Below are 14,841 nucleotides of genomic sequence, written 5' to 3'. Positions count from 1 at the left end.
GCGGTCTGGAAGAGCAGCCGCGAAGACTAAATAGGGTCAAAAACTCTAGTTCAGTTTGCTGCTTTACCACAGTGATGAAAAAGGTGTCCAATTGAAAAACCTGGCTCTTTCCATACTAAATGCCAGTGTTCTGAAAATGACAAGTATCAATCGCAAAGCCAAGAGGTCTGGCTTGCATTTTTCTGAACACATTGCACCAATGGCATAAAGAAATTAATGTGCGTTGATATAGTGTACTTTTGATATGTAAATTAGTCACTCATGCATTACTATGCAAGCACTCCTTAGAAAGCAGAATGATAAATCAAACAGTCCATAGCATGAGGGACGAAGGTAATACCACTGTGGGGTGGAGCAGAGCCCAAGACCACTTTGTGTATAGGTTTAATAACTGGTAAAAGTAGGTAAATAGACAGCGGAGTTGTCAAGCCAGGCGGATAAAGGACTAGTGACAGAATTCAGAAAATGTGAAAGAAATCCTTCAATGCTTTTGCTTTGAAGAAGTTACCGCCCGAAGGACCACCTTCTTAAGGTGAAATAAAAGCGCTCTTTAGAGAGGAACAGCTAAAGCTCCTCTATATTTTCAGGCAGAGTAGAGTGACCAGACAGGCAGTAGGTTAGTTAAATCAGTGTCGTAAACTAGCTTAGGCTTAAAGTGTTAGTGGATGAGAGTCTAGGACAAAGTAGAACTTATTCCAATTAAGTGCGTTGTATCTAATGGGAAGATGGATTACAATAACCCATATAAAGCAAGTTGCACTCGCTTTTTTGTGAAGTCAGTGTCTGCTGTAGTTGTGTGTGCAAGGTGACTAAAGGGGTATAAAATGATGGTCTGGGATGTCAACTCAAGCCAGTAGCTGGGATTAATTTAAGCATCCCCGTCATCACCTTGTTGTTTAGAGAGATCTATAAAAAAAAATAAAAAAAATAAAAAATAAAAGACCTCTCTACCCGCACACCTCAAACTCTACACCATCACTTGCCAACCACTTTCACCACTGATAGTTCTCAAATAACCGGCTGCCAATATCAATTTCATCCAGTTGAGCCCATGCAGCCTGAGACTACTGAAGAGCTAGGGGATGTGGGTCTCTGTCTAACCACTGGCAGAGGAATTACATGAATGCCAGATGTCAAGAAGGCGAGGACCCTTTTTGCCAACAACAAAGCAAAGTCAATATCAATCAATAATACTTCTATTTGATTTCATTAAAATCATAAAAGGGTGGGACAAGCCACCGAGGTACATAGAGTGTGTGAAGCAATCATTTGGTTAAAAAATAAAAATAAAAACACGCCAAAATTCATGTCCATGAGGAATGGTCAACTGATTAACTAGGAAATGTATAATAGCATGCATGAACAAAATGCTGAAGTACCTTGTTCATGGAGAAAACACACTTGAGCGGGACACAGGCTCAGTAATGAACAGTATCACAGGAGCTATGCAACAATGTAGGACAAAATTATGCGAATAGGTTGCCTGAATTAAGTGGTAGCAGAAGTTAAGTTCTGCAGCATATTCTGTTATTTTGTGTTGCTATTAAGACATTAAGCGTTTCTTATTTTTATATACCCAATATTAATGAATGTCTCATGGAAGCATTTGGAACATCGGGGTTTCCATCGACACTACTCGCTCTACCTTCCAGAGCAAAATAGTGTGTAAAACAATGTTGCAAACATCAGAACACAATTTAAAGTTACACACTTCAAAAAACCGTCTCCTGGAGGTCTGTGTCTTGTTTATTATAAACATTACAGGGATTCTAGAAGCACCCATTTCCATCCCATGAAGACACAGTTCTGTAGAATATAGTCTATGACATGATTATGCAAGTGTTTAAGAGACAGTTTGAAAATTAAGGTAAGATTTTAGAAGATGTATAATATTCAGAATTCTTGGAAATGGAGTGCCCTCCTGAAATAGCAACATATTTTCAAACTTTCTGATATAAATAGGTTTTCGTACACATTAAAACATAACACATTTTAATGTTAAAGAATTGATATTTTAGGCCAATAAACAATAGCCAAATCCGCTTCATTGTACATAATCCATTGTAAAACACCATGCCCAATCAAAATCTGCACTAGAATTTATCTTGTTGCTAGATCCCTGAAGACCCTTGTCCAGCCTGGCAGATATAAAGAAGAAACTAGGTTATGATGCAGATGAGCGGGTGGGGTGGAACCTGGGACAATGAAATAAAGCTTGCTAAAGGATGTACTTAAAACTTGCAATGAGATAGTTTTCATTTTAGAACCATGCTCTGGTGTGGACTTATGGCGATGTCCAATCCATTGAGAAAGAAGGCAAAAAGGTGGGAGAACCACAGATTTAGTGAAGCCATGCCATGCGAAAATCTATGGAAAGCCAAAAATAATGGATGGTGAACTTGTCTAAGGACAGAGCATCAAGGGTGATGAAAGGAGTAGACAGACTTGCTAGTGGAACTTCAGTGCCTCGGCAGGTGCAGTCTATTCATACTGAAAAAACTAAAAACAGGTTTAGGACCTTTCTTACAGCGTAGAAGAGATTTTTTAAACAAACGGTTCACTTCAAATCTTTCGGTAAAGGGAGATGGAGAAAAGATGGAATCAGCAATTGCTTTTAACGGGTCTGTAGTGCACATCCAAGATGTTTTAGGCGTTGAAGGCTCAGGGTGTTTACTTTTCTAATTTTTCAAACCCTTTCAGATGTTATGTAGGTTAGTTCTGGGTTAACGGAGGGCTAAATGGTCTTCAAAGAGTATCCAAGAGGCTCGAGAAAAGAAGTGCATTAACTGTGTAGCAAGGAGGAAGTATTATTGCTTCAAAGGATGAACGTTTCGCCAAGATGTCTAGGTTTCTGGCCTAGGATATCTAACCCAAGCAAGATCAGCAGAGTGAAGGAAAGGAAATCACATCCAGAGATTCGAAAGGCTCTAGCTACACTAGAAGGTGTATAGGCAACAATGTTAGCTCCATCTCAATCTCCACATAATTTGCATGGAGAGATTTTCCAGGAATTCTCAATCCATCTGAAGAGCAGTTTGTTCCTCTTGCATATAGGAGCTTGACTAGTGCACATAGTGAACAGATGTTTGCAAACCCAACGCGAAATTGTTAACAGCTGTCACTAGCATCTGCTGAAGGATACCAATTTAAAGTGAGGGATTGATTATGTATGTTTTTGGTCCCACAATTTAAACAAGGTATTCGCTGGCTAGTACAGCAAGAGCTGCTTGGTTCGCATTTGTTCGCAACATCCACAATGAAGGTCACTTACAAATGCATTCAGAAGTACATCCAGAGCACACATGCTACCAAACTTGGCCCTCGCTGTAATGAAAAGCAAATGGATAAGTTATGGTAGAAGATTAAAGACCACCCCAAGTGGCTTTGCTCTGCCTCACGGAATCTTCAGACTGAATAGTATTTGTAAAGAAAATGTAATAACATTGAAGCCTCATTAAGCATCCCCTGTTAGGGCCCGTCCCCCCTAGCACCGCGTAGCCCTGGGGTTGTTCAATTCTAATATATACTTAACATAAATTCAGACACTGAGTCTTTCTTGCTGTTAGGCGATATTTGTTATCTGCCATCTTCTGTTCAAATTCCACACAACCACATTACTTCAGCAGTGATGTGTACATCTGACCAAACTGTTAATTACAATCCTTCCTTCATCCCAATGCATTTCTGGCAAAGAGCCCTTTGTCGGGGGATCTGTTTGGTGTAGCGGTACCTACGTTCACGAAAATCCAGCAGTGCACATACAACCGGAAATAAAGTCCAACTTTCGCCAATGCAGGTTTCATTTAATTTCTGTTATGTTATGGATTCTTATGAAGCTTGCATATGCCCCAAAGGTAGTCTTGACGCTAACAGCGGTCACCCTGATCATAAACGTGCCTAAACTCCAATTATTTGAAAAACAACCGCGTTTTCAGAGCCTTCCTAAATTATAGCAAACTGGACAATTATTTCAGCTAAAGTGGAAGGTTATTCCATAGTTTTGTTGTGCAGTAGATGAGCCTTCTGCCACCCCATGAGGTAAATTTGGATTTGGGAACCACTACATTTTTGGGAAAGGTGGATTGTAGAGTCCTGTTAGGAATGTACCACTTAAACCTATGTTTAAGATATTCAGGACCAACTTCAGGTAGCTCCTTATGGGCAATGCAGAGGGCCTTAAGGGCAATTTGTTTTCTGATTGGCAGCCAGTGAAGCTTATACAAGTGAAGCTTATACAAGGCCTGGGATATGGACTGAAATTTAGTAATGCCTAGAAGATTACGAGCTGCATTGTTTTGCAACATCTGAAGTTTATTTAAGAGTCTCTGTTGTATGTTCACATAAAGGGCAATGCAGTAATCTATCTTAGGTAGTACAAGGGTCAATATGACCATCTTTTGGAGGTCAAATGGAATGAAAAGTAAAAAACAAAATGTATTGACCTTAAAGCGTGGAATGAAGAAAACAACTGCATTGATTTGGTCAGAAGGTTCAATTTTTCATCAATCATAATGCTTAAATTCTTTACCTTTCTCACAGGTGGTGGAAGAGATCCTAGGGCTTGTGGCCACCACATGGGGGCCAGAAGGGAGTGTCCTTGCTGATAGTAAGACCAATGGCTTATCAGAATTAAACGTAAGGCAATTATTTGTCATCCACTTGCCCACTTCCATCATGCAGTTAGGAAACTTACTGGCTCCCTTTCAAACATTGTTTGATACAGAGACGATGATTTGCGTACTGTCTTTATAGAACGTTAGAGAAAAACTAAAAGGAACTAATCAGATTGGCCAGAGGCCATACGTAAATATTGGAACACATGGGGCTTACTGAGGACTCCGGCGGTACCCCTCAACTGCTGGGCAAGATTAGAGCTTCAAGCTTTACTTGCTGAAATGACATACTATCTTTTTGGCAAAGTATTACCATTGACTGTAGGTATCCCAAAATGTTGTCCGAGGATAATGTGGTGCTCCATGGCTTCTCAGATTCCACATCGTTCCCCCCCTTAAGGGAACTTTAGACACCACTGCAGCTCTCGCTCAGTCTGATGAAATATTACATTACCCCCAACCTGACGGAACTGCATTGGTTCCCCCTGCCAGACCTTTAAAACCAGATGCATCATTTATAAAGCCAATAATGCCAGCACACCTGCCTATCTTGAAAAAAAGCTCGCCATGTCTTTTAGCCCCCAGCAAACAGGCGGACTGCAGACTAAGAAATGTTTTTAAAAAAACAACAATTACATTAAAAAAAAAAAAATGAAACAAGAAGTCCGCAATCTTTTCTATGTATGTGCCCAATATGTGGAACAACATCCCTACAGCCAACAGGAGCCCTTCAAATTAGGAAAAAGTTGAATCTTAAACATCTTAAAAATCTTTAACAGTTAATGTCATTTTTATTCCTTTGGTGTTAAAAGGTAACAATCTGTACTTAGTACCCTAACAACTGTATCTGTCCACACAATTTTAAAATGCTATGTGGCTTTTTCAACAGTGACTGTATGCCCTAACACCCCCCCCTCTACTTACCTTTGTTCCAAACTCTACTGGCAAACAATAGGTTACCATATTTTAATTAAAAAAGAAAAAAAAAAACTGCCGCTGTTACGGAGACCACATAATATACGGCAGACTAAAGAAGGCTACATTTGCTTCTCAGAGTCAAAAGCTACTTGATCAGTTTATGACAATACAAAAATTAATGTTAGCTGGAGATTTCCTTGGATACAAATTGTTATGCAAGAATTCAGAAATATTGTAGAACTCACTTTGAGATATATCACGGACAAAAAAAAAAAAAAAAATACTGAACTCATAATACCTGTATAAATGAAATATATTACGCTAAACATAAGCAGTACTTCTTTCAAATCAATCTAAAATTGGATGACTTGGTTCATTGCATCAGGCAGCAGACAAGTAAAATATTTATGAGGCCAAACATGGATCCCAACAAGAACCCCCCCCCCCCCCAATTTCGAATTAACCTCGAGCTCAGTTAAATCAAAAATACACAGAAATAAAATTAGAGACCAACCATTTAAGCAGAAGAATGTTTAAAATCAGAAGTTGGCTATTTATGGAAGGGAAAGGAATACAGCATCTGCGATTCATTATGCAATCACGACTGGCAAATATATTGGACCTATTACACCTACCAAAAATTGGCGATATTATGGGCCACGTAATGTAAATACAAATTACTTAAGGAGGAACTTTAAATAGCATACATTTATATATTTTGGCACTCAAAAACAAAACCCAGATTAAAATGCTGAATATATGTTTTATTCAATGCCTGCTTAAAAATACTCCTATTAGTAATGAGTCTTTTCTTTGCCCTTAAAATAAAATCTTTTCGGTTTGTACAAGTCTGGAGTAAACTAGGTTTTCTTCAAAACCAGAGCGGTAAAACAAATTCACTAAACAATTGTTATATGCATTTATTAATATTTGTAAGCTGATACTAAGGTGTCGCTCTATACCCTGTAACAATATCCAACACTTCTGACAAAGATGCTTCTGTTTACTGATAGTTAATCATTGTGTTTAGTGCAGACATGCTCATCAACAACTGTATAAAGAGTAGATTCCCTTCCCCTAAATAGGGGACTTGTGTGAAAAATAAATCTATTAGAATACACTTATGTATAGTGATTGATAAGCATGTCTGCAGTAAATATAACAATTGACCATCAATGAAGAAAAACATCTTTAACAAGAGCGTAGAGCCCTCGCAAGGTATAGAGACCAGGAAGGTTTTTGGGATACGCACAAGATAACTTCATATGTCATCAATTCTTTAAAGAATTTGGTCTAGTCTAAGGTGTTGAAGTAGAGTAGCTTACTCCACACATGCGCAAGCCTAAAAAAAATTTTACGGGAAAAAAATAAATAAATAAAAAAAGCATTGCTAACTAGAATATTTTTTTTTTTTAAACGAGCACATAATTATTCTAAATAACTTAAAAACTTAACCCGGATTGGATTTTTGCTGTACTCAAGCATTTTTGTAGGTTAAAAATGAATGTAATTGGATGTTTTCCGATTAAATTGTATTAACCGTACCGGTTTACAAACCATGCCGCTGATCTAGACACTCACTAGGGCAGCGCAGTTACTTACGATTGTTTCAATAACAGTAGCTTTCTGAAGACCAGGAGTAACAAGCATTGAAAATGCAATAGGTCTCGCCTTTAAGTTACAGCCATTTGCTTTGCTAATGGTATTGTATAGCAAAGCAAATGGCTTTAACTTAATGAAAGGCGAGACCTATTGCATTTTTAATGCTTGTTAGAACTGCTAGTGCTGAGCACGGGCAAGACCCAGTCCACTTAAACCCCTGCTACAACCTTTTGTGAGAAGACTCCCGTTATGTGGCGTGAGTGAGACTGATTCCCGTATGCCTGTGTGTGACTGGTTCACACGAGTTACTAACAGTAATCCCTCGAGTGTTCAGTGTCTCCAAATGTTTTCTGAGGTTTCATTGCTTGGCTGCTACCACATCACCCCTGTATGAGTGTTCTATGTGACGTTTCCGTATCTTATTGGTTCATAACATGACTGACGTCACTCGCACCCGAAACTCCCTTCCGCTCCTTGTTCGAAGCCTACAGCAGAAGGGGTGGGTGGGGGCTCAGTGTGAGCGTCAAAGGACGGTTCAAATACTCCACAGCCCGTGGCACACTGAAACCTAACCTGGCTGTCTGCCCAGTGGCCTGGAGCATTGTGGGCGGGGCCTTCACGCTCGGTAACGTACCCGGACGTGAACTCTCTCGCAGTGACTGGAGTTGGTCAACCTAAATGCTTTTGTGGCCTGTAGCCTCACTGTGGTAACTTTGGGTGTTATTGGGGAGTGTGTTTTTGTGAGGGGGTAGGCGAGGGTTAGCTGAGAAGTCAGTGGGGTGTTTTTGTGTAGTTGCGCCGCTAAGTGTTGGCTGTTATTTATCACACAATGCTACTGCGCGGGTGCCACGGGGTCTGTGGTGGTGCACAGCTGTTTGGAGGGTATAGGTGCCGTTCTGTTGGATTCTGGCGCAATGAATGTTTTTGAAAAAAGCACATAAAGCACAGAATGTTTTTTTAGAACTATAATTGCAGTCAATTGTTTTCTTTTGACATAAGCGTGTGTATTTTGGGGGCATTGTTACTTTGAGTATTGCAGGAACAGCAAAGAATGAGGCTCGCTGGCCTCGCCAATAAAGAACAAAATATTCATTGCTTTTGCACCCGAGCGCTGGTTAATTGACTTATATTGTTGAAAAATTAGAGCATCAGGTCCATTGTTAATACGTTTGCGCTGTCCCTCGCGATAAACATAGGAGTGCTTCACAGTGTAAATGTCAGGCCAAGCAACAGTTACGCACAAAATCGTTTTTTTTGTGCTGAAAGATTGCCCCAACACTGCACCAAAATCAAACTGATAACAAGCGCTCGCCATTCCTGTTAATTTTTGCACTGTGCTTTCACTTTCAGTGAAAGCGCGATGCAAAAATAAACACGGACGCCCTGTCACCTTTTGGGACGGCCCATCGGGACTGGATCTCATGGCTTCTTTATATAACAGCCTCATAAAGATAAGAAATTGCTTCACAACAGCCGTGAAGCAAACGGTCCAGTCCGGATGGGCCAGACCAAAAGGCGAAAGGGCAGCAGCTAAAAACCCTCATTTCCAATGGCAGGCCACAGTTTAGCATAAACGGTGACGCCAACCAATGGAAATGAGGGGCGGGGCTTTAAACCCTCTTCTCAAACTCCTTGTTAACCATAAATCTCGCTGATCGAGCAGCGCATGCTTGCGCTGCAATGCTAGGAGAGACCTAAAAAATGGTGAGCATGTGATCTAATCTGTGTTTAAAGATACATTTGATGTAGCTTGGGATACTATGGTCAACTTTGACATAAAACTCGCAGACCCATTGGCTTTTCTCAATTTTTGGATGATCTAGCTTGGTAAATGTACATATTTATGTACATGCGACATTTATAGAAAATCTAAAGTAGATATTCTTTAGTATGAATCCTGGCCCAGAAGTCGAAAACTTGTGCACCTTAGTCACTGTTAAAACACACAACCATTAGTGGAAACTGAACTAATCCTCTTTCAATAGGAAAGCAGAGAGCCAACCATTGAAGCGCACACAAAGTAATACAAACGCCAAATGTTTCCAGTCTGGATGATACGGTACACATTCCAAGAATTACACGCATAGCCACTGACTGATAATCAGCTGGTGAGAAACTTTGTATTCTCTAGCACAGACTCCAGGAAAGTCACAGAGCAAATTAAAACAAAATGCAGTGGGTGCACCCTTGCCCTCATGCTTCGTGAACGCAGAGTTAAAGGAAGAACACACAACCACCAATGAGCCAAACTGTCGGCGATAAAGAGCGCATCTGACGAGAATGGCGGAAAACGTGGAAGATATAAAAATTTTAAAATTTGCACTAGAACTCTAGACTGAACGCTGCCAATCACCAATTCCCTAATAAAAGTAGAGTGATGAAACTCCTTACTAGCGATCTGCAGATTAAAGTGCAGTTACCTGCTTGTGAGTGCCCACCTGTTACGATACTAGGGGCATTAATCACGCATGCATCCTAAGCTGAAGAACTACGCTTGCAAGGCACACAGATGAATAAGTACACTGCATGAATCGAGCACAGCCCGTACTCTGCGGCATGTTGCACAGCTCTGCACAAGTAGCGGGCTCGTTCGAACTAAAATCGGGGTTCAACGGCTAGCCACATGCAAATAGAAATTGGCGTTTGACACCGGGAAGGTGAACGTGTTCAATCGGCACAGCACTCAAAACGTTCAGCTCGTCATCCTTTAATTAATGTTTACTGCATGAAAGTCAGGTGCAACCATTTTAAGTAAAACTCAGTCACAAAAAAACACGGTTTATTTCACAATTAATCGACATTCTACCATTTTGTTGTGGGAGTGATGTTTAGTGAGAGTGGTTCAGGAAAGCAGGAACAAGTCGTTTCCAATGCCACAAAGTGTGACCAGCGTCGGTTGTGTCATACTAAACTCGGCCTTTCGACTAGTGCCATGACCAGTGAAAAGCCACCAAGACTGACGACTATGTGGCATGGGCTTCAGACATGAGTAAACATTGGACGGCCACGTGGGATGTGCTGTTGGGATCTGAACTCGTCTCAGGACTGATTTAAAAGTCTGAGGGGTATTACTACTACTTGAAGTAAGGAAGCACGCCCCCATCACACTGAAGCAACCAAGCAACGCCCCTTCCCCACATGCAGGTTTTTCTTTTATCTAAGGCTGGTGTCCAAGTGATCAAATAAATTATTTGCTCAAGCACCACACCCCCTGGCATGCGCCAGTAGGTTTCTTCATAGCTTCAACTGCCAAACTGGGATTATAGATTCGTTGTAAATGTATTCCCATAGTTTTCAGTTAGAACGAAACAAATGATCAAGTGACATCCCAAATGCAATAGTTGTTCAATGCAGCACTGGGCTACTTCTAGCACGGATTGAAATACTCGATGCTAAATGAATGTTTTGTAAAACGCAGCGCTGCACCATCAAAGCCGCGTGACGCATAAACAGACGACTGCTGGTTTTACATCATGCACAGCTAATCCATATAGAGAGGACACATCTAGTCACGAAAACGTACATCCTTCTAATAAGCAGCCGGCAAGTCAAATAGAAGGCAGAAGCATAAAAGGGAATGAATAAATGGTTTCCTGGTGTGAAAACGTCAAAATGCTGTTTAAAACTACTTCTGAAGTCAACCCGAGGCAGCAGGTGTGCTCCTCGAAGCAGCTAATCAGCAAGTCGTGGGAGACATTTGAAGCAAGTCGCCACCTAGTGTAACTTGCTCGAAGTCCCTTTAATAGTGACATCTGCAAGCAAGATTAACCCGCCTATGTTTTAACGGTGCGTCTTTGCAGACAATTGTTGGTAACGTTTTATTAACCAGAATTTAAAAAAAAAAAAAAAAAAAAAAGACTAGCAGAGACTTTAGAGTTTTAAGCAGGGGTTGGAAATCCCGTGAACCCAAGTATACTTCCAGTAAACACATTTAGTCCAATGTGTTGTGATACCCGAGAAGCCAGATGGCAGCATCACGACATGCACAGTGGTTCAGGGCCTCCGTCATCGACGCCAATACCACTGGTGCATTCCAGAATCAATAGGGACAACAGCATATAACGCAGGTTTCAAATAAATTATCGTTTGTAGATCCACCCCACACTTCAATAGGCACAAACTGGTTAAATGCATTTTTCGATTTAGGGCGTGGCATTTATACTAAAGTTTAGGCTATGTGGTGTAACCACCAGCAACAGCCCACTGTGGGCATTGCTTGGAGGCAGGTATCGCCTATTTCTTGAGAAGAATAACTCATGACCTTTAGAACGGATACTGGCACTATGTGGAAACTGTAAGGTAAACGGACTTCTCCGAAAGGTTCATGCAAAAAGAATTTTAAAATACCAAAACAATTCCAGATTTTTAAACTTACCGTTTTCCCAAACCACCCCTCCGTTTAACCCATAAAGACTACAAGTGTCCATACCTGTCTTCATCACCATCAACTGGAATGGATATACCAAAAACAGAACGTGCAAGGGTGTTCATTGGAGTCGTTACTGGGAGATGAAGAGGATTTGCTACTGAGTCTAACATGGGAGAATTCAGGAAAGGTTTATGTTCCGCAATCAATGGATGTGACGGCTGAGGTAGAGGCTCAGACTTTCTTCTGTCGTCTGTGTGCGCAAAAGATGGAGTCTGAGAGGGACCAAGGTTTGAGTGTTGAAGGTTTGAATGTACATGGTTCCCTGGAAGCCCAAGGGGCTGGACGAGGCTGGCACTGCGAGTTACGGTCGTTTGGCCGCTCTGATGCGACTGGACTACAGTAACTGAGGCATTTGGCATAGTGACAGGAGTGGCACAACTCGGCACAGCAGGCACACTCGTAGCAGGGGAGCCACCGGGCACGTTATGAACTGTGCCAGTCACCGTGTGTTGGCCACTTGACACACCTCCACCCAGCTGCTGCTGAGTCACGGGTTTCTGTTGTACAAGTCCTGCAGGTGGAACCCCGGGCTGCACCACACCCCCTCCCTGCGGAATGACAGCAGGGTGACTCTGAACACCGTGGCCGGACACGGGTCCCTGGCCAGTGGAGTCACTGACCTGTGCACACCCAGCTGAGTGATTCGCCTGGCCCATGGGAAGACTGGAGGCCGCAGAGCTGGGGACATTAGAGGGTGCCTGCTGGGCAGGCCCCTGATGGGGGTGGACGGTCCTGTTGTGCATATACTCCGTCTGAGTAGGAGGGTGAGAAGGGAGACCATGTCCTGATGTCATCGTCGGTTGAGAGTACACAAAGTGCGAGGGTTGGCTCACTTGAATCCCGTTGTGTCCGGTCACCTGAGACTGCTGACCAACGAGGAAGTGCTGCTGGGAGGCCTGGCCCGTCCTCTCCGCGTGCGGCCCAGAGCTGTCAGCCGGTTGATCGAAGGAGGGCCCTGCGTGGGACACCCCCAATCCACTGTCCCTGTCTGTAGCAGTGTCGACTGCGGACCCATGCCGGATGCTGTCGCTCTCCCGCTCATAGAACTCCAAACAGGTCCAGCGGCCGCGCCGGTAGGGCTCTCCCGAGCCGTGGTCCAACTTGATGACCCTGAAGCGGCAGCTGGTCGGTGCGGCGGGCAGGGGCTGCGACTGCTTGGTGGTGCTCGGACTGCCCACGTTGTTTAGAGTCTCCTCCGAAGAACTGCGTCCGGCAGGCCTGTGCCCCTCGTCTTCGTCAGTGCCGCAGTCCACGGCCCGGAACACCTCGAAGACCTCGGAGGAGACGTCCACGGTGCGGTTATCGTCAGGGTCGCCGTCCAGGCTCTCGGCGTCCTCGGTGATGCTGCCGGTCGCCTGCGCCGTGGTGACGCTGGTGATCTGGAAGCAGCTCTTCTTCTTGGCCGGCATCTTGGACATGGCGAGGCTCAGGCGGCTGCTGGTGCTGCTGTCACTGCGGGTCACGAGCGGAAGGGGCAGCGGCGGGGCCCCTCGTCCATCCCCCTGGCCACCAATCACACGAGCGCGCCGAGGCCCTCCTCCGGGCCGAGGGCTGCGTTCGGCGGCCGCCGGGACCCGTTGCTGTCGCAGATACCGGAGCTGTGTTCCTCTGAGGCTATCAGCAACGACTCATGTCCCTGGAGAAGTGGGAGGGAGGGCGTACTGACGTACCAACACCACCAAGGATACCAGGAAGGATCAGGCCTCCGTGGGTTTCAAGGTCCGATCCGCTGCGCCGCGCTGAGGCTGACAGAGGGGAACTCAAATTCAAACTGCTCGCTCCGCTCTCCGCCTGGTAAGATGGCTAAAGACGGTGGCGCTAAGCACTGTGGGAGCGCCTCCCCCAAGCGCCTGCGCACTCCCTGGTGGTGACGCGCGGCCGCCGCCCCCCCAGGTCCAGAAGAAAAAGCGCGCTGCCGCGGTGCTTCACGCGCGCTCCAGGGTGTCTGTGGCCGCGCGCCTAGTGCCGTTCTCTGACAGACCTTTAGCACCGCGCGCGCCTGCACTTTTTCGGACATAGAGAAGGGACGAGAACTGCCCGACTGCCCGGAGGTTGCGCGGTTTCTGCAACCCAAGTCACGAGCACATAACACACGTCCGTTTAAGAATGACGCAGGCGTTAAAAATGTTAGTATCCTGAAAAGATTAATTATATTCTTTTAAAGAAGAAGGCGATTCTAATACAGTGTATTTATGCTGTGGTTCAAAATAGAATATATTGACAGCCAATCCTATTTCGCTGTGTACATTCCATTTTTTAAGTAAAACTAATGTTTTCGTGTTTACGTCAGAAAGCTGAAACTCTTGTCATCCCTTTGACTGTCCTATTTCGAGTATTGTTTAGTCACAATGTCATGTCAGTGCCACAAACTGGTTAAATGTTTCGTTGACAGGAGGTAGGTCTTTGGCGTTTGTGTCTTCTTTGTATCCGTGTTTCGGCTCCGCCCCCTGCCCACCAAGGAACGCCCACTGCGCAGGCCTCAGACAGCTGAATGTGAATTGGAGCTGCGACGTCAACACGCGGGCACGGGCATCAGTGGTAGCGCTGCGCGCGGAGGAAGAACTGTCAAGGCTGTGGTTTGCCTTGAAACAGGGCTGCCAAAGGGCATCACGCTGGATGTATCCAAAGAAGCTAGGCACGAGCCTTTACCGTTATTGTTTATTTTCACTTAGCACTTTTTTTTGTTAATTATATTTACCGTAGCTACACATCTAGACAAAACAAGCATTTGCAATGCAATAGGTCTCGCATTATTAAAGTTTGAGCTGTTGGCATTGTTAATAATAATGCAACACCCTAGAAACCAACACTCCCAAAGTATCCATTACCGCTCCAAAGAAAAAGACCAGACACCACTGCCAGCCATAAGAAGAAACTACAAACATGCAAAGCTTTGGGACTCAGGATTCCTAATGGCAGGACAAGAAGGGGGTCACTGAGACAATACACATACAGCTCTCATTTAGGTAATATATAACAGAGTACAGAAATGATTTAAGATATGGTAGCATTCCGCCAGTCTGTTCTTCATATTTTTAGTTCCTTACTGCTCCGGTGGAGTATTTCAAAGGAAAATATTTCCACTGTAACAGCAGGAGCACCTGATGCAGCGCGGAGTGCAAAATCCCTCCCTACCGTCACGGACCAAAAGATCTCACACACGCACACTATCCATACATTCGCTGGTGGGGCCCATAACACCAACACACACTCACCATCAGTCCGTGCGAGAGGCGATTATCCTTCCAAGCGCTGAATAATGAGGGAGGAAGATACCAC

General features: G+C 43.9%; 1 protein-coding gene across 4 annotated transcripts in view; it reads right to left on the bottom strand.

Moving 5' to 3' along the window:
• Nucleotides 1-13,397, bottom strand: part of TSC22D2 (TSC22 domain family member 2) — a 160,140-nt gene extending 146,743 nt beyond the window's left edge. For 2 of the 4 annotated variants that reach the window (XR_014970811.1, XM_085635107.1), the window contains exon 1: nucleotides 11,563-13,131. Coding sequence is in view for 2 of the 4 variants with exons in the window: in XM_085635107.1 (XP_085491233.1) it covers nucleotides 11,563-12,980 (1,418 nt within the window). In the remaining 2 variants the exon portion in view is untranslated. Of the gene's footprint in view, nucleotides 1-11,562 lie in introns of all 4 variants that reach the window. The other 2 variants (XR_014970810.1, XM_085635106.1) reach the window with 2 other exon arrangements.
• Nucleotides 13,398-14,841: the final 1,444 nt, after the last annotated feature.

This window comes from Triturus cristatus, chromosome 11, assembly GCF_964204655.1.
Source record: "Triturus cristatus chromosome 11, aTriCri1.1, whole genome shotgun sequence".
NCBI classification, from domain to species: Eukaryota; Metazoa; Chordata; class Amphibia; order Caudata; family Salamandridae; genus Triturus; species Triturus cristatus.
This window is presented reverse-complemented; position numbering and strand designations above follow the sequence as displayed.